At 40.5% G+C, this 19,821-nt stretch overlaps 1 protein-coding gene across 2 annotated transcripts in view; it reads right to left on the bottom strand.

Moving 5' to 3' along the window:
• The window catches only part of TMEM212 (transmembrane protein 212), a 103,082-nt gene that overhangs the window by 69,837 nt on the left and 13,424 nt on the right, over positions 1-19,821 (bottom strand). For both annotated transcript variants that reach the window (XM_058187260.1, XM_058187259.1), the window contains exons 2-3: positions 18,987-19,046; positions 15,997-16,320 (exon numbers count right to left, since the gene is read on the bottom strand). In XM_058187260.1, coding sequence (XP_058043243.1) covers positions 15,997-16,320; positions 18,987-19,046 — 384 coding nt within the window. The remainder of the gene's footprint in view (positions 1-15,996; positions 16,321-18,986; positions 19,047-19,821) is intronic.

The following is a 19,821-nucleotide window of genomic DNA, read 5'->3' as shown; positions in this document are numbered from 1 at the left end:
TAGAACAAGAAGCAATGGGTGGAAACTAATCAAGGAGAGAAGCAACTTAGAACTAAGGAGAAATTTCCTGACAGTTAGAACAATTAATCAGTGGAACAACTTGCCTGCAGAAGTTGTGAATGCTCCAACACTGGAAATTTTTAAGAAAATGTTGGATAGCCATTTGTCTGAAATGGTGTAGGGTTTCCTGCCTGGGCAGGGGGTTGGACTAGAAGGCCTCCAAGGTCCCTTCCAACTCTGATATTATTATTATTATTATTATTATTATTATTATTATTATTATTATTATTATTATTATTATTATTATTACTTTCCCATTTGTAGTAGACATGTTCTTTTCATCAAAAATAACAGCAACTACCTAATTTTGGCTGAGCTAAAAATATTAACCAGGTTGGGATGGATTGGTGCTTAGATGGGAGACCACCAGGCTTTTGGTTAGATCAGAGAGTTGTAAAAGTTTACTGGACAGCATTGTCTGCCATGATTGGGTTGGGGAATAATGAAAAGCAAGACAGCGTTCATGACAAATGCACCCCTTTATCAATGTGCATTGTCAATGCCAGTTTAACTACAGTGTAACAAGGGCCTTAATAGCTCAGGCTGTTAGAAGCCTGTTATTAGAACACAGCAGCCAGCAATTACTGCAGGTTCAAGCCCGGCCCGAGGTTGACTCAGCCTTCCATCCTTTATAAGGTAGGTAAAATGAGGACCCAGATTGTTGGGGGGGCAATAAGTTGACTTTGTAAATATACAAATAGAATGAGACTATTGCCTTATACACTGTAAGCCGCCCTGAGTCTTCGGAGAAGGGCGGGATATAAATGTAAATTTAAAAAAAAAAACTACAACAGGGTTGAGGCTTCCTTTTGCTGCTACATCTTGCCTTTTTTTGACCTTTCCTGAAGATGCTGGACTTGGATATGGACAATGGCAAATGATTTGTATTTTATTACAAAAACTATCCAAATGAATCCTTGAAGCCATCAGACAGTCAGCTTGACCTCAAGGAAATAGTTTTTAAAACATTTATTTGTACCAGTGGTGGGATTCAGCCAGTTCGCACCAATTCAGAAGAACCGGTTGTTAACTTTCTAAGCAGTTTGGAGAACTGGTTATTGGACGAAATCTTATTTTGTTTTTTTCCACTTTACACTGCTAATCCTGTAAGGAAGGCAGGAAGGTAACATTCTGGTGTTTCTAGCCTAATCTTTATTGCCCTCCTTACAGAAACTGCCTCACTGGTTAACCCTCATTACATTGTAACAGCTAAGGGGAGTGTGAGTGATGTTGAGTTGGCCATGCCCACATGGTCACATGACCACCGAGCCATGCCTACCCAGCTGGTCATTAGGTCAGAGAACTAGTTGTTGTTGTTTTTTGTTTTTGTTTTTTGTTTACATTTATATCCCGCCCTTCTCCAAAGACTCAGGGCGGCTTACAGTGTGTAAGGCAATAGTCTCATTCTATTTGTATATTACAAAGTCAACTTATTGCCCCCCCCAACAATCTGGGTCCTCATTTTACCTACCTTATAAAGGATGGAAGGCTGAGTCAACCTTGGACCTGGTGGGACTAGAACCTGCAGTAATCTTACAGCCTGAGCCACCACGGCCCTGTTAAATTGTTTGAATCCCATCACTGATTTGTACCTATCACATTTACCAGGGCCTTTAGCTTCCTGCTTTTTTGGGAATCTAAAGGTCCTGGGAGATAATCTTATTAAATCCTTATCATTATACCCTGATAACAACTCTGAGAGGTGGAAACTTAGCAAATCACCCACTGAGATAGATATATCCTCCCCCTTCTCTCTCTCTCTCTCTCTCCTTTGCCCTGCTAATGAATGTACCCATGGTTTTACTAAATGATATTTTAATTGCATAGTAAACCATTCTCTTTTCATGGACCTATTTATCCCTCAAAGTGAGACTGTTGTTTGTTTTAACAAGTATTCTTTTCTTTTATTTTAAAGAAACTTGCTGGGATCGAGTCTGAAAAGCTCCTCCAATATTGCTGTCTCTGTTCACAGCTGTTCTTCCCTTCCCCCACCCCTTCCAATAATTAAATGAAAACAAGCTTGAACATCAACAAAAGTTAAAAAAAAAATAACCAAAAAAAGTTTCTTCCAACATGTTAAAAACAAGAAAAAAGTCAAGGAAACAATTGGTCCATTGCTGGAAGAAAGTGGCATGAAGGTGACAAGCAACAGGGAGAAAGCAGAACCACTTAACTCATTTTTTGCATCTGTCTTACACAAAGGGAAAAAACAGTCCAACCTATCAAAAACAGCACCCCAAAAAACAGACTAGGAACACAAGTTAAAATGGCAAATGAGCACCTCTCTACCCTAGACGAGTTCAAATCACCAGGACCAGTTGGACTACAACCCAAGGTTCTGAAGGAACTGGCAGATGAAATCTCAGAACCACTGAACTATATCTTTCAAAGATCCTGGAGCATCAGGGAACTGCCAGAGGACCGGAAAAGAGCTGATGTAGTTCCCATCTTCAAAAAAGGGGGAAAAAATAGATCCAGGAAACTATAGGCCTATTAGCCTGACCTCAATACCAGGGAATATTCTGGAAAAGATAATCAAGCAACGAATCAGTGAATACCTAGAAGCAAACCAAGTAATAACCAAAAACCAATATGGGTTTGTCAAAAACAGATCATGCCAGACTAATCTTATTGCATTCTTTGACAAAATGACAAAATTAGTGGACCAGAGGAATGCTGTCGATATAATTTACTGGGACTTCAGTAAGGCATTTGATAAAGTAGACCATAACCTACTACTAGATAAAGTAGAAAAATGTGGGTTAGACAGCACCACCACCAGATGGATTCGTAACTGGCTGACCAACCGCACTTAACGTGTAGTCCACAATGGAACTGCATCTACATGGAGGGAAGTATGCAGTGGGGTACTCCAAGGCTCTGTTTTAGGCCCAGTACTCTTCAACATCTTCATCAAAGATTTGGACGAGGGGATAGATGGGGAACTCATCAAATTTGCAGAAAACACCAAGCTAGCAGGAATAGCCAACACTCCAGAAGATAGGCTTAAGAAAGAGAAGGATCTTGAACATTGGGCACTATCTAACAAAATGAAATTTAATGGTGAAAAAAGTAAGGTTCTACATTTAGGCAAGAAAAACAAAATGCACAAGTACAGTAGATGTGGTACCTTGCTCAATAGTAGTAACTGTGAGAGGGAACTTGGAGTCCTAGTGGACAACCATTTAGATATGAGACAGCAGTGTGTAGCAGCTGCCAAAAAGCCAACATGGGTTTGTCAAAACAGATCATGCCAGACTAATCTTATTGCATTCTTTGACAAAATGACAAAATTAGTAGACCAGAGGAATGCTGTCGATATAATTTACTTGGACTTCAGTAAAGCATTTGATAAAGTAGACCATAACCTACTACTAGATAAAGTAGAAAAATGTGGGTTAGACAGCACCACCACCAGATGGATTCGTAACTGGCTGACCAACCGCACTTAACGTGTAGTCCACAATGGAACTGCATCTACATGGAGGGAAGTATGCAGTGGGGTACTCCAAGGCTCTGTTTTAGGCCCAGTACTCTTCAACATCTTCATCAAAGATTTGGACGAGGGGATAGATGGGGAACTCATCAAATTTGCAGAAAACACCAAGCTAGCAGGAATAGCCAACACTCCAGAAGATAGGCTTAAGAAAGAGAAGGATCTTGAACATTGGGCACTATCTAACAAAATGAAATTTAATGGTGAAAAAAGTAAGGTTCTACATTTAGGCAAGAAAAACAAAATGCACAAGTACAGTAGATGTGGTACCTTGCTCAATAGTAGTAACTGTGAGAGGGAACTTGGAGTCCTAGTGGACAACCATTTAGATATGAGACAGCAGTGTGTAGCAGCTGCCAAAAAAGCTAACACAGTTCTGGGCTGCATAAACAGAGGAATAGAATCAAAATTACATGAAGTGTTAATACCACTTTATAATGCCTTGATAAGGCCACACATTGAATATTGCATTCAGTTTTGGTCGCCGCAATGTAAAAAAGATGTGGAGACTCTAGAAAGAGTGCAGAGAAGAGCAACAAAGATGATTAGGGGACTGGAGATTAAAACATATGAAGAACAGTTGCAGGAACTGGGTATGAATAGTTTAATGAAAAGAAGGACTAGGGGAGACATAATAGCAGTGTTTCAATATCTCAGGGGCTGCCACAAAGAAGAGGGAGTCAAGCTATTCTCCAAAGCACCTGAAGGCAGGACAAGAAGCAGTGGATGGAAACTAATCAAGGAGAGAAGCAACCTAGAACTAAGGAGAAATTTCTTGCCAGTTAGAACAATTAATCAGTGGAACAATTTGCCTCCAGAAGTTGTGAATGGAAGTTTTGAAGAAGATATTCGATAACCATTTGTCTGAAGTGGTATAGGGTTTCCTGCCTAGACAGGGGGTTGGACTAGAAGACCTCCAAGGTACCTTCCAACTCTGTTATTCTATCACAATTAGTGGAGGAAGTAGTGGGGCTTTGAAGAAGAGGAAAAAGAAAAGATGATCCATGTTAGCTGGGCATATCTGGCTGAGAACTCTAGGTCAATCATTCCCAATTGTAGCAAGTTTTAGGTAAGTAGACTTCTATTCCTAGTATTCTCAATGGCTGTACTGGCTGTGGAATTCTGGGAGTTGAAGTTCATCCTCCTGGAAATTGCCAAGGTTGGGGGACATTGTTCTGAATCTTTCGTTTTCCATTCAATGCCGAGGAAAATATTGATATTGACCAAAGGCTGTTTCACATCTGCATTGTTAAATTAAAGAAACAGAATTGGAAGGAACCATGGAGGCCAACTTCAAACCCAACTCCTATTCTGAGCAGATGTCCAGAATCAAATTTTAGGAGAACAACTGCATTAGTCAAAAATCAGAAGGTAGCATCAAACCAATTTGATTAAAAGGAAGCTGTATTTCTTTTTCTTTTTGAAATCCAGGTTCAGATATCCTTTAAACATATTCAGGAAAAAAAGAAATCCACCTTCTGGGGTAATTTATTGGTATCCATTTCCTGTATTCATAATCATGTTTATACTTATACCTGTTATCTTATACATGTTTGACGAAATGAATAAATAAAAATAAATTGGTTCCACTGTTGAACTGCTTTTTTATAAAGACTGTGTTCCCCAACATTCAATCAGAATCTGCTTTCCTGTCACTAAAATCCATGATCCTCCGTATCCATTATCCAAGAATGTTGGAGAACAAGTTTTGACCTTTCTGTAATTTAGTTTTAGGTATTTAAACAGCACTGTCCAATTTCTTCTCATTGTTCTTGTTTCAAGGCTCAGGATTATGGTCTTTCCATCTCTTTACCACCCAGAGTTCCTCTCAGAGAGAGATGGGAAATTGAGAAATATGAAATATCAATTAATTAATTAATAATTAATTAATTAATAGCTCTGGTCATCTGTGGTGCCTTTCTCCAAATCTTTTTCAGTTTCTCTGAATCTTTCTTAAAGTATGGTATCCACTGAACCCAATACTCGAGAAGGGATCTGCCCATAGAAAAAGAAAATGGAATGAGTATATTTGGAGACCGGAAACTCTTTGATACAGCTACAAACTTTAAAAAACACATCTATTACAAACTATTCTAAAAATACGAGTTCCAGGTATATTTGTAAAACAAGAAACAGACAATCTACGAGCTCCGGAACTAAAATAATTAAAATTTTATTCGACTAAGCTTTCGTCAGCCAACTGCTGACATCGTCAGAGTATTAAACTACCATTACAGAGATCTCTGCCTTTATATGCCATTAATCAATTTGGCCATTCCACGTATAATAGGCCCTTCCAGCGATCTTCCACTTGTAAGATGGCTGATAAAAGCTTAGTCAAATAAAATTTTAATTATATAAGTTCCAGAGTTCACAGAATGTCTGTTTCTTGTTTTACACACACACACACACACACACACACACACACACACACACACATATATATATACACACACACACACACACACACACAGAGAGAGAGAGAGAGAGAGAGAGAGAGAGAGAGAGAGAGAGTTTTCACACTACTCATATTCACTTTGTAACTGACTACTGCTCCAAAACTAGTAACAATAATGTGTCACTGATGGATTGACACAAGTCTGTGTAACTTCACACTGCAGCTTCTCTTAAAGGAGCGAACCACATCAATGATCGTGACCAAGAGAGTTGTCAAGAGTCTAAAATAGTACTACTAAATATGTAAATGTCGAGTTTGATCCAGCAATCCAGAAAATTTTGACACTGAACTATCCAACAATGGTGTTCACAGGCAGCAGTAAGCACAAGCTAAGCTTGTCGGTCAATCTTTTAGACTGCATTTCATATTTTTAATACTTAGAAATGAAATAAATATCTGGAAAGCAAAACATTTGCACCCAACATCACCTTGATTTCTTAAAAAAATTAAAATGGGTGATGCCTACACCTTAATGTTTTGTTTTATGGGAAAGGCATCCAGTTGTTCCCACCGCATCCCAAACAAGACAAAACATACCTGTAGATTGATAGTCTACAAAAAAATCTTAGTTTTTTTAAAAGCAAGGATTCTTTCAATCTTCCAATCTATCCTTCATTCCGAAGATTCCCTGATGTTCTCTTGTAATGATGTGGATCATTCAATGGCTAAGAAGATCTGGTTCTGCTTAGTTTTTTTTCTGAGATCAGCCAGGAACAACTGGCAGCAACTCTCTGTTGTATTGTCTTCTGGTAAGTGGCCATAGCCACTTGTTGACTTTTTATGAGTGCTCTACAAAATTTTCATTGCTGTGCTGCTTTTCTTCTGTATTTTGACGCAACAGCTGGCTTGGTAAAGGGCTCTGTAAATGCATCCTGTCCTCTGCATTTTGGCTTCAGAGGGCAGAGATGAGTTAATTCAATTTAACACCCAACATTTAACTGTAGGGCCTGAATAACCAAAGACAATTTTGCAAACTTGACTTTGGAAAGATGCAACTATAATTTGGCTGAAGTGAGGCAGACAAATTTAGAGCTGGATCCAAATGGCTTTTCCAAATTCTCCACCAGATGTGCGGGCAGAGGGACTGTGGAAGAGAGCATTTCTCTGAATTTATCCAGGGGAAAGAGAAATTCTCTGATTATTGCTCAAGGACAGGAATCTGACTTCATACTTACTGGTCACACCACTGCTTAAAAAACCCCAGAGGAGCTGTGTCATCATGCTGCCTTCCCTGGGGATTTAATGGAAGCATAAACCCCTTACCCTAAGTGAAGCTGCAGACTGCTAAGCTGATTATAGTACAATGGAAGAAAGGACACTCAAACACAATTTTCAGCTGTCTTGTCCTTGAATAAGGGCAAGAACATCCTGCTCTGTTCAGGAACGTTCCTTCAAAATTCATTTCCTTTCTTAAAAGCATATTTTCTTCCATTCAACTGAAAACTTGCAGAAGAATTTTCTGCCATTGCAACAGCTGCAATTACACAACCCCCACTAACCACACTCCCTGGGAGGTACCGTATCTTGATGTATGCTCTAACCAAACAGGCTGGATTGCATTACACACTAGGCCAAGTAAAGCTAACCAGTGTTAACACTAAGGAAGCTTAGCATTTTATGTTAGGACTCGACGACCTCAGTCTCTTCCCCACAATCACATTAATGTATTTTCCAGCCATCCTTGAGTTGGGAAATAAGTTGCACTGCCCACACCCAATCTTTATGGTGTTTCAACAGTGGGCAGTGTTGCTGTCCTCACACAATTTGATACAGCATAGTTTCAGGGCAATGATTGGTGGCATCAGGTTGGCATGTGTGCCAAGCCTTAATTGTTTAAATAATCGCTTATTTAGCCTTAATTTTTCATCATTCATTGTGTGTTTTTTCTGGCATAGTATTGATCTTCCAGTAGATTGACAGTCTTATTACAGAAGATCAATACACCCATATCAAACCCAACCCTCCCCCCCAGTCTGAATAAACTGTCATTTGAAATATAAAGCAGAAAAAGGCCAAATCAGAGAGATCTCAGTACTATTATGCCTTAGGATTTTTGTTTCCTTTCTCTCTCTCTCTCTCTCCTTCCAGTTTCCTCAATTATTTATTTTTGATCAGCAAAGAGCCTCTTTTCTCCTCCATTCCGTAGTTTTGTGTATTTAGGTCCCATTTGTCGGCTGGAAAGCCAGCAGCCCAGGTTCAAGACCTGAGCTCCATGTGACAGGGTGAGCTCCCATTCTCGTCCAAGCTCCTGCCAGTTTGAAAGCACGCAAATGTGAGTAGATAAATAGATACCACTTTGGTGGGAAGGTAACAGCACTCTATGAAAACTGTGGAAATGTGTTCAGACAACACTGGCTCAATGGCCTTGAAACAGAGATGAGCACTGCCCTAGTGGAGTAAAATCTGCAGGGAGTCTTTTATTTTTATATATCCCAGGCAGTTTTACTGTCAGACAAATATTCACATATATAACATGATGCACACAAAAGGGAACAGGACTCGTTCTGGCAAATCTGTCAATTTTATGGGAGACTGATAATCCAATGATGGGGAAAATAACATGAAGGTACAGCATTCAGTCAATGGATGGGGAAGGGAGTGTTTCCATAGCAGAATGACCAGCCTAAATTAATCTCAGTCATATATCCTATGAGTCAGTACTGAGATGCCCTAGATGGGATGTTTTGTAAAGTAAGAATAAGGAAAACACCACTTCCAACCCGCAGCAACTTAAGATGGCTGTCAGCTGTCCTGGCAATGGGCTAGGGATGTGGTAGAAGCAATGTCTTGCGTCCATGTCCTTCAAAAATATTTAGTATTTTACTCCCAGAACCAGGATAAGTCATTTAGTTAATTATAAACAATCTTATTTAGGTATCATTATAGTGAGATGGGTGGCAAACAAATTTAATAAATAAAATTTAAGTGTTGCCACTGATAGACCAAGGTGAATCCGAAAACCTTGATTATCTTTTGTAGATTCACATAACTTTCAGAGACTACTTTGCTTAATGAAGTCCATAGTTTATTCTTCAGTGTGATATGGAACCTACAATCTGCTTCTGAGAGAATTATCCTGCTCATTCCTCTCCGACTGATGAGCTTGAGATCTTACTCCATGACGAAAACAAAGTTAAAATCAGTATTCTATCAACAAACGCACTAATGCATGCTCTTCTTTGTTTTGTTCTCTCTGATTTCTATTGAGAGAAAAGCAGCAAGAGACTGCAGAGGGGAAGGAAAGGAGAGGAGAGAGGAAGAGAGAGGAGAGGAGAGGAGAGGGGAGGAGAGGGGAGGAGAGGAGAGGGGGAGGAGAGGACAGGAGAGGGGAAGAGAGGAGAAAAGAGGAGAGGGGGAGGAGAGGACAGGAGAGGGGAAGAGAGGAGAAGAGAGGAGAGGGGGAGGAGAGGACAGGAGAGGGGAAGAGAGGAGAAGAGAGGAGAGGGGGAGGAGAGGACAGGAGAGGGGAAGAGAGGAGAGGAGAGGAGGGGAGAGGAGAGGCAGAAGAGAGGAGAGGAGAGGAGGAGACGAGAGAAATGCTGAACATTTTCTTTTCACCTGCCCAACCCTACCATAATAAAAATTGTCCAGTTCCTGTGTGCTTGATTTAAATTTGGTAGAAACAGTATTAGATCATCCTATCTAAATCTAACATACTGTAGGAACCGTTGGGCATTAAATACCACTATAGTCCTGCAGCTGCTAGAACTATGTTCTCAAATTCATATTCATAGGCTGTTTAATGAATAAATACATGCACATACTCAATGCATATTGCTTTTCAAGGCATTAAACTCCACTTTTGGCTTTAAGCCTGTGAGTAATTTTGCTGTTATTTCTATTGCAGGCCCAAAAAGAAGCAAAGGAATTGGATCTTATTGCTTCTAGTTCAAGAAGCAGAAAAGTGGGGTAGAAAATAATCAATTTCCCCAATAATAGCAAAGGGTCATTCCAGGTCTCCTGTGAAGAGCGCCAAAAATTCTGGAACTCTATAAATAAGGCCCTTGAGAGGGATAAACAACTGTCTAGTTTAGCGGGTTGCAGATTTCTTGTTCTCATTTTCAACCCAGCTGTTTAATTCTTGAATGTTTGACTTACAGAACTTCTGGATTCATTAAGTAACCCTGTTTCTTTATTCCGTAAAGGCCTCAGAAAAAGCCATAGGGAGCAAAGCAAATAACAGAACATCGTACAACATTCTGGTTAGCAAATCTGGTTACATGTAGGCTGGATAGATGGCTTGAAACCACTACTCAAACTGTAGTCATTACCAGTTTTCCATCCAATTACAATGGTATATCAGGTAGGCTTCAGTATGCTCAGCCCAATTCCCATCAACCTGTTCTTTACTGACTTGGATGAAAAAGTGAAGTCAGAGTTTATTAATTATTTTATAGTTTATTTATTATGACACAGAATTAGAGGGAACTAGATGTATTTTGCACTCATCTAGACAGGCAGACTCTGTCTTAAATACTGTATCCAGTTGTCTAAGATTTGAAGAAGCTGGAAAAAGCAAAGTTCTCCAGGGAGAGAGACTGAGGTTAATGGTTTAGCTTCTCAATACGATGGGAAGCAGGATGATAGTAACACTCAAATACCTTAAAGCAGGGGTGGGATTCAGCCAGTTTGGGTGAACCGGATGCTAATTTTACATCTGGTTTGCTGAACCGGTAGTTGCAAGGACTGGCTGGCCCCACCCACCCTGCCCCTCCCCTCTCAGGAGTCTCCATGCGGCCCATTTTGGATGCCAGGTAAATGCGACGCCCGAGCAGAGGCTCTGGGAGTGCAAAAAACAAGCCTCCCAGAAGTTCTAGAAGTCTGGAAACGGGCCCATTTCCATCCTCTGGGGAGCCTCCGGAGCTTGGGGAGGCCATTTTTGCCCTCCCCGAGGCTCAAGCAAAGCCTCCAGAGCCTGGAGTGCAGGAAGTCAAGTAGGCCATGCCCACCATGGCCACACCCACCCAGCAACAGGATAGAGAACCAGTTGCTAACATTTTTTAATCCCCTCGCACATAGTGCTAGTCGTTGCCGACTCTAGGGGACGGTGCTCATCTCCATTTCAAAGCCGAAGAGCCAGCGCTGTCCGAAGACGTCTCCGTGGTCATGTGGCTGGCATGACTAAACGCCAAAGGTGCACGGAATGCTGTTACCTTCCCACCAAAGGTGGTCCCTATTTTTTCTACTTGCATTTTTACGTGCTTTCGAAACTACTAGGTTGGCAGAAGCTGGGACAAGTAATGAGAGCTCACCCCATTACACGGCAGCACTAGGGATTCAAACCGCTGAGCTGCTGACCTTTCGATCGACAAGCTCAACATCCTAGCCCCTGAGCTAGTTTAATTTAAGTGGTGCTTAAATTGTTTGACCCAATGACCCCTTTTCCTAGTCATGAATAATACCATTACTGCCCTCACACAAACACACGCAAAACAAAAATACAGACTCTCTTGTTTGCAAGAAGTTTTTCAACAACTTCATTTCCAAACTGGATTTTTAAGTCACAAACCATCAATTGCAAACTCCTCCATTACTCCCAGGATATGTCCAAATTACCCCTCTGGAGATAATTGCTCAGGTTTTAGAACTGACATAAAGACTCTAATGTAGAAGAAAGCATGGACTTGTTTCTCTGTCTTGTTCCAAAGATGGGATGGATTTGTTACAGGAAGACAGATTCCAGTGAAAATAAATACATTTAAGAATTTAAATTTTATCTAAGAGAGGTTCAACTGTAGATGCAAAAGAAAAAAAATACAAGAATACAAAATATGAAAAAGAAGAGTCAGAAGAAACAACCCTAGCTAGACAGCACACAAGGGCGCCACCACTACTGTAAAGATTTTAGAACTTTGCTCCCAATGGATCCAGAAAGCTGACATTTCATCGACTCCTCCTTTATGACATCATGAGGTACAAGGAGGGTTGATAGCTTTCCATTTGAAACAGCATCTTGCCCACTTTAAGAAACACTTAAAGTGAGATAGCCTCGGCCTCAGGCTATTGGGAACAGATGGATGCTTTAAATAACAGAATAAATGAGTTGGAAGGGACCTTCTAGTCCAACCCCCTGCTTAGATAGGAAATCATATATGCCAACTCAGAAAGTTCAAACTGCCCAAGGAGCTGCTGATCCAGTTCTACAGAGGAATTGTCTGTCATCTGCACTTCTGTAACTGTCTGGTTTGGCTCTACATCCCAACAAGACAGACACAGACTTCAGAGGATAATTAGAACTGCAGAAAAAACAATGGCAACCAACCTACCTTCCATTGAGGACCTGTATACTGCACGAGTCAAAAAGAGGGCTGTGAAAATATCTACAGACCCCTCACATCCTGGACATAAACTGTTTCAACTCCTACCCTCAAAACAATGCTATAGAGCACTGCACACCAGAACAACTAGACACAAGAACAGTTTTTTCCCCAAACGCCATCACTCTGCTAAACAAATAATTCCTTCAACACTGTCAAACTATTTACTAAATCTGCACTGCTATTAATCTTACTGTTCCCATCACCCTTCTCCTTCCACTTATGACTGGATGACTGTAACTTTGTTACTTGTACCCTTACGATTTATATTGATATTGACTGTTTCCTGATTGTTTATTTGTAACCTATGACTATCATTAAATGTTGTACCTTATGATTGTTGATGAACGTATCTTGTCTTTTTATGTACAGTGAGAACATATGCACCAAGGCAAATTCCTCGTGTGTCCAATCACACTTGGCCAATAAAAAATTCTCTTCTCTGGGGGACGACTTCCGGTGTCCAGCGGCAACGGTCGTCTGGAGGCTTCTCCTGCCTCCAGTGCCCGAATCCGGCCGCCGCCGAGGCCCTCAGGGGCCAGGTGTTCCGAAAAGGACACCTGCCGCACGGACGGCTCGCCAGGGGTCTCCCAGCCGACATACAGGACTGTGGGGACCGATGCTGGCGCGTCCTAGGCTCGGCGGGGTTTGGAGGCCACGGGCCACGGCCATTACTTTGGTCGTCGCCTGGGCCGCTGTGCCCGGTGACACCGGGGCTTTGGATTTATAACTGCAGCAGCCTGGTGGTGAACAGGGAACGGAGAAGAATTGAGGAATGGAGAAGGGAAGGGGATATCGGTAAACGCGAGTGGAGTGCTCCAGAGTGCGGGGGTTTTCTCCCTGCGGTTGGAAGGAGCACGAGTCATTCTGGAGAGAGGAGAACTTAAAATAAGAAGATTACCGGTTTTGTGGAGCTCTGGAGAGAAGAGGTGATGGAGAAATTTAGGAGGGAGGTTTGAGGCCCCCTCCTCTGGGGAACAGTGGTGGCGTCCAGCTTCCGCCTTCACTATGAGAATCTTGATGACATCACTTCCCTTGACTTCCTGGTTGACTAACTGTACTCTGGACTCGTTGCTCCTGTGAGTGCCCCCTGGTGGATCCGGAGGAAATTACAAGGATACTGTGCTTGCCTGAGGATTTTGTATTTTTTTTTTCAAATGGCAAAAGGTCAGAGACCAACTGCTGGAGAGATGGAGAATTTTGGAAAAGTTATCTAATATGGACAAGAAATTGGATGATTTGCAAAGAGGCCAAACGGAAATAAGAGTAGAAATTGTGACTATCCAAAAGGATTTAAAGGATACTCAACAAGTCTCAGCAGAAAACAAGCAGAAAGTGGAAGGTCTGGAGGGTGAGATGCGGGCAGTGCAGAAAAGAGAGGAGACGACAGGCAATGCTGTGCTTGGACTACAGATGGATAAAATGTCTTATTTCCTTAGGTTTCAAAATTTGGAAGAAGTGGACCAAGAAGATTTGAGAGATGTTGTGACTAAATTGTTGGGAGAATTTCTTGGGAGAGGTGTTGATTTCATGAATTGGGATGTGGATCGAGTTTATAGAGTTAACTCACAATATGCACGCACGCATGCAGTTCCCAGAGAGGTTCATGTTAAATTTGTGAGAAGAGAGACGACAGGCAATGCTGTGCTTGGACTACAGATGGATAAAATGTCTTATTTCCTTAGGTTTCAAAATTTGGAAGAAGTGGACCAAGAAGATTTGAGAGATGTTGTGACTAAATTGTTGGGAGAATTTCTTGGGAGAGGTGTTGATTTCATGAATTGGGATGTGGATCGAGTTTATAGAGTTAACTCACAATATGCACGCATGCAGTTCCCAGAGAGGTTCATGTCAAATTTGTGAGAAGAGGCGAGATGAAATTCTTAGAAAACATAGGAGTGGGGCACTGATTTACAGGGGCAGGGAGATAGCCATTCTGAGGCAGATTCCCAGACAGGTACGTGAAATGAGAAAGAAATATTATTTTTTGTCAAGCAAATTGTACCAGAAGGGAATGGGCTTCAGATGGCTGATGCCAGAGGGATTGATGATTTTCCGGGAGGGCATTACGAAAAAAATTAGTACAATTGCGCAGGCTACGGCCTACGTGGAGGAACACAAAGCCCTCCTGGAATCAGATGACCCAGGAATTGAAGAAGGGGAGGTTATAGACCATGGGGCGGAGGCGGCTGCCGCTGTTGCGGCCCTGGAGTTGGGTCAGGCTGAACCCAGAGTTCTGAGATCCAAAACTAGGAAGTGATAAAGATATTTGGGATTGTGTTGGTTTTCCTTATTCTCTTTTGTACGATATTCTGTTTATTCTTGACCCTTCTTTATTGCGTATCTAAGATTTGTAAATTTAGCTACTTCGTATCACCTGCTTGCCATATGGCTGTTGTATGTGTTAAAAAATTTGAGTAAAATTCTTATCTTGGATAAGAAAAATGAAAATTTACCATACCTGATATGTATTTGTATAAACCTTTTTTGACCAATAAAAACTTTTTGAATAAAAAAAAAAAAAAAAAAAAAATTCTCTTCTCTTCTCTTCTCTTCTCTTCTCTTCTATTCTCTTCTCTTCTCTTCTCTTCTATTCTATTCACCATTTCAGACAAATGGTTGTCCAATCTCTTCTTAAAAACCTCTAATGTTTGAGCACCCACAATTTCTGGAAGCAAGTTGTTTCACTGATTAATTGTCCTAAGTGTCAGGAAATGTCTCCTTAGTTCTAGGTTCCTTGTTCCCTGATTAGTTTCCACCCATTGCTTCTTGTCCTGTCTTCAGGTGCTTTGGAAAATAGGTTGACCCCTTTTCTTCATGGCAGCCCCTCAAATATTATAACTATCATATCACGCCCCTAGTCCTTCTTTTCATTAAACTAAATAAAACCAATTCCTGCAGCTGTTCTTCATGTTTTTTTGGCCTCCAGTCCCCTAATCATCTTTGTTGCTCTTCTCTCTGCACTCTTGCTGGAGTCTCAACCTCTTTTTTATATGGTGGCAACCAAAATTGGATGAAATATTCCAAGTGTGGTCTTACCAAGCAGGGGTCAAAGCTACTTACCTTCCCTACTGGTTTGGAAGTGTGTGTGCTGCGAGCGCATGCTCACTCCACTCACACGCACGTCGTCATCATGTCCGATTTTTGGCCCTCTGCACATGCGCAAAGCCTTCTGAGCATGTGCAGAGGGTAAAAAACAGGTTACTTCCTGGTTAAAACCAGGAAGTAATGACATCCGGATGGGTGGGCGGAGCCTCCCGCTGCTACTGCTCTGGTTCGCCGAACCACACTCAGTTCGCACGAGCCGGTAAGAACCAGCAGGATTTCACCACTGTTATCAAGGCCTTATAAAGTGGTACTAACACTTCAAGACCAACAAATATAAAAGGGAGAAAAGTAAACAGAAGAATCCCTGAGCAATTAAATAAGCAAATTTAAGTCAATGTACTATAACTAAGTTTCTGATCTTTTAGAACGTTCTAGAACATTTAGAACATTCTAGAACAAAAAGCCATGGGGAAAAGGACAAAAAGCCAAAAGGACATGTTAAAACAGACAAGATTTTAATTGATCCATGGGATCTGGAGGAAAGCCCTCGCTATATGAACAAATCCTAATGCAACTTAGCAATAACGCCCCCCCCCCAGCTCTGGATTAATACTCACGTTTAAATGTCCCAGCTGGAAGAGTCTTGCTGTGAGCTTGACCACAGTTGTCAAAGATGCACTTAGAATGACAAGGCCAGAGATGAAGTCTAGCATTTGCAGCACCAGGTGATACCACTCATAATGTAATGGATCTTTGCACGAAGATGCAAACTTGCCATAAGGAAAAACCGATGAAATGGCATAACTGAGATAGTTTGTACCTGAAACCCCAGCAAAAGAATAATAGCAGTAGGGGCCCAGAAGGAGAGATGCCATGGCGATAGTGCCTTGAACAGGAGAGCTGATGACATTGAAGATGCCAAGGGCAAAAGCAGCCTCCCACTGCAATGGAAAACAAAAGTCTATTATCCCATTCGGCCTTCACATAATAGACAAAATAGTCATGATACTTTAATCTAGAGATTCCTAAGCAATCTTTTTGCCTGTCAACAGCTACTGATGGTCTCGTGTATTCCTTGACCTCGTTTTGGCTCTTTGATGCCTTTGGAATCACAAACGCTACCAAAACCCAAAAGAAACACATTCAACTTAGAAAGTTATACTGCAATTTAAAAAAAAACGATTGCCAAGAAACAAGATCTGCTGTTGTGTAAATTTGCACAAACGCAGGCAATGAACTTCAAAACCAAATCATCTTTTGGTTTCACATTTCACATCTTCACCAAATAACGTTGTATTGCACAATTTTCTATGCAATGTTCATGTATGTCAGGAATCAGACAATCAAGCCATGAAACATTTTCACAAGTCTGACGTGGTTTTCCTGTTATGCTGGCTGAAGATTTCGGAGGATGTGTCCAAAAAGTCTCTATTCCAAGTCCTTTTTACCAGTATTTTTATTGTCCGTTCATATAAAACATTTTCCTTTGCACAATTGCACTACTCTTCAGAGGAACAGAGATGTCCCCAAGTTTTGGATGAAAAAGTGAAGCTGGTGGCAGTAACACTTTGACTGAAACTATGCACAACACACACACACACACACCCCGTACAGCTTCAATCAGACTGTTGCAGCCACCAGCTTCACTTTTTTAACCATACCTGGGAACACAGAAAAAGGTGATAACCATTTTAGGAAGCAACTCAGTAGTAGGTTTCAATTTAGTTTGCTACCGTTTCACTCGTGCATGTGCTTGCGCAGGCAACACCTCTGTGCATGCGCAGAAGTGTCTGGGGAGGTGGGCAGAGCCTCCCGCCACCGCCATTACTGGTTTACCCGATCTGGGGTGAACTGGTAGCAACTCACCACTGAAGCACCTCCAAAATGAGGGACAGAATGCATCACTTAAAAATGAGGCATGCAGATGCCTGTTGTTTGGCTGTTTTTCAGGCCGTTTTCAGGCGCTTCAGCATCTGCAAAGACCAGCTGGTGATGGCACGCATGCCGTAGGTTCGCCATCATGGGTCTAGAGGCTACTTATTTGATGCAAGAAACCAGAAATATCTCCTTTTCTTCAAGTTTTTTTAATTGGACTTGGAATGGACCAGGGAATGGGTTCAAATAGTGGTTCGTCTTCTTCTTTTTAACTAATAGCTTCTTTGTCTTGCTTTTTTCATTATTAAGTCAGAAAAGGCAGATAAACAGCCAAGAGCACAAAGGAGGAGGAATAATAGTAGGTTATTATGTGACTCCAAAATTGGCAATAGGACCTCAGTGGTTTTTACAGGCTTTGGTAGATACTTTATGATGCTGACAGTCCCATATTCTAACTATGACTTTTGGGTGCTATCTAACAAAATGAAATTCAATGGTGAAAAAAGTAAGGTTCTACATTTAGGCAAGAAAAATCAAATGCACAAGTACAGTATATGTGGTACCTTGCTCAATAGTAGTAATTGTGAGAGGGATCTTGGAGTCCTAGTGGACAACCATTTAAATATGAGCCAGCAGTGTGGAGCAGCTACCAAAAAAGCCAACACAGTTCTGGGCTCCATAAACAGAGGGATAGAATCAAGATCATGTGAAGTGTTAATACCACTTTATAATGCCTTAGTAAGGCCACACTTGGAATATTGTTTTCAGTTTTTGTCGCCATGATGTAGAAAGGATGTGGAGTCTCTAGAAAGAGTGCAGAGAAGAGCAACAAAGATGATTAGAGGACTGGAGGCTAAAACATATGAAGAATAGTTGCAGGAACTGGATATGTCTAGTTTAATGAAAAGAAGGATTAGGGAAGACACGATAGCAGTGTTCCAATATCTCAGGGGCTGCCACAAACAAGAGGGAGCGAAGCTATTCTCCAAAGCACCTGAGGGCAGGACAAGAAGCAATGGGTGGAAACTAATCAAGGAGAGAAGCAACTTAGAACTAAGGAGAAACTTCCTGACAGTTAGAACAATTAATCAGTGGAACAACTTGACTCCAAGAACTTGTAAATTCTTCAACACTGGAAGTTTTTAAGAAGATGTTGGATAACCATTTGTCTGAAGTGGTATAGGGTTTCCTGCCTAACTAGGGTATTAGACTAGAAGACCTCTAAGGTCTTCCAACCTATTATATTATATTATATTATATTATATTATATTATATTATATTATATTATATTATATTATATTATATTATATTATATTATATTATATTATATTATATTATATTATATTATATTATATTATATTATATTATATTATATTATATTATGATGAATTTTTATGTTTACTTGATATCCTCCAAATGCGTATCTCGTTTATTCATTTCCTATGCATCAAAAAAGCAGCAAAACATTTATTTTGTTTAAAATAAATTTATTTGTTTGATGTGGCTTTTATTGGTTCTTTCAAGTCAGGAAATAAATATCTCCAGCTCTTGCCCAGTTTTGTAAACCTGGCGGAATATTTTAAATTGTGCATACTCAAAATCTTACATTATTTCTATGATCTATAGCCTAAGGCAGAAAAAAAAACCCATACTTTTCCAGTTTGTATCTACAGTTTGCTAGTTTAATTCTGTCTAGAATGTGAAATCGCATGGAATAGCCACATAAATTTACCAGGTATCTTGAGGTCCGCTGTTTCTCAGCCAGAGTAATAAGGACACCTGCAATAACAGCCTGTAGACAGAAGGGAAAACATATGGATTTATATCATAAAGTGAACAACATTAACAGTCCCTTTGTTCTTTCTGAAATATTTTGCAGAACAGTCTTTTTAAAAAAAAATAGCACAAGGAAGCAAATTTACTAACATCAGAAAAACTTTCTACATCATGCACAGGAATGATTTGCTATAAATGTCCTTGGAGATTCTCGGTCATCCAGGTCATGTTTGTCTCAAAAGTTGCTTTTTCAAAAGGCAACTTCCTTTGTTTTCCTTGAGGACGTTTCGCTTCTCATCCAAGCACCTTTGCGATTTGGAATGAAATTCTTCTTCTTTTTTAAGAAAAAGTCTTATATTTTTTCTGGTACTCAGATTTAGCTAGGTTCCTGTTAAACCATAATTAAATAGAGGTGATATTTGAAGTCTATAACGATTCCCAGTGATTATTCCAATGGGATAGCATGTGGTAAGGAACCATGTGATAGCTTATTCATGCATTTTTCCCCTTCACCACATACCTCCTGCAGATCTGACTCATAAATTCTATTAGTTTTAGTTCTACATTCCTGCATCAGTGTAAAATAGTGAGAGCAAATGAATTTTCAGTATGTTCAATATTCATTAAATCTGGGGTTTTACTAATCCCAAAATGGAAAGATAAATAGAGAATGAAATAAGAAAACAGGAGCAGCAGCCACTCAGTTTTATAAAATTTTGCTCTAGGGATGTAACAACAAATTTATAGCCCTTCTAGATATACACAAATTTGAAAAAGACTGGCCAATGTTT

This window comes from Ahaetulla prasina, chromosome 6, assembly GCF_028640845.1.
Source record: "Ahaetulla prasina isolate Xishuangbanna chromosome 6, ASM2864084v1, whole genome shotgun sequence".
Lineage (NCBI taxonomy): Eukaryota > Metazoa > Chordata > Lepidosauria > Squamata > Colubridae > Ahaetulla > Ahaetulla prasina.
Note: the sequence above shows the minus strand (reverse complement) of the source record. Positions and strands in the feature narration are given on the sequence as shown.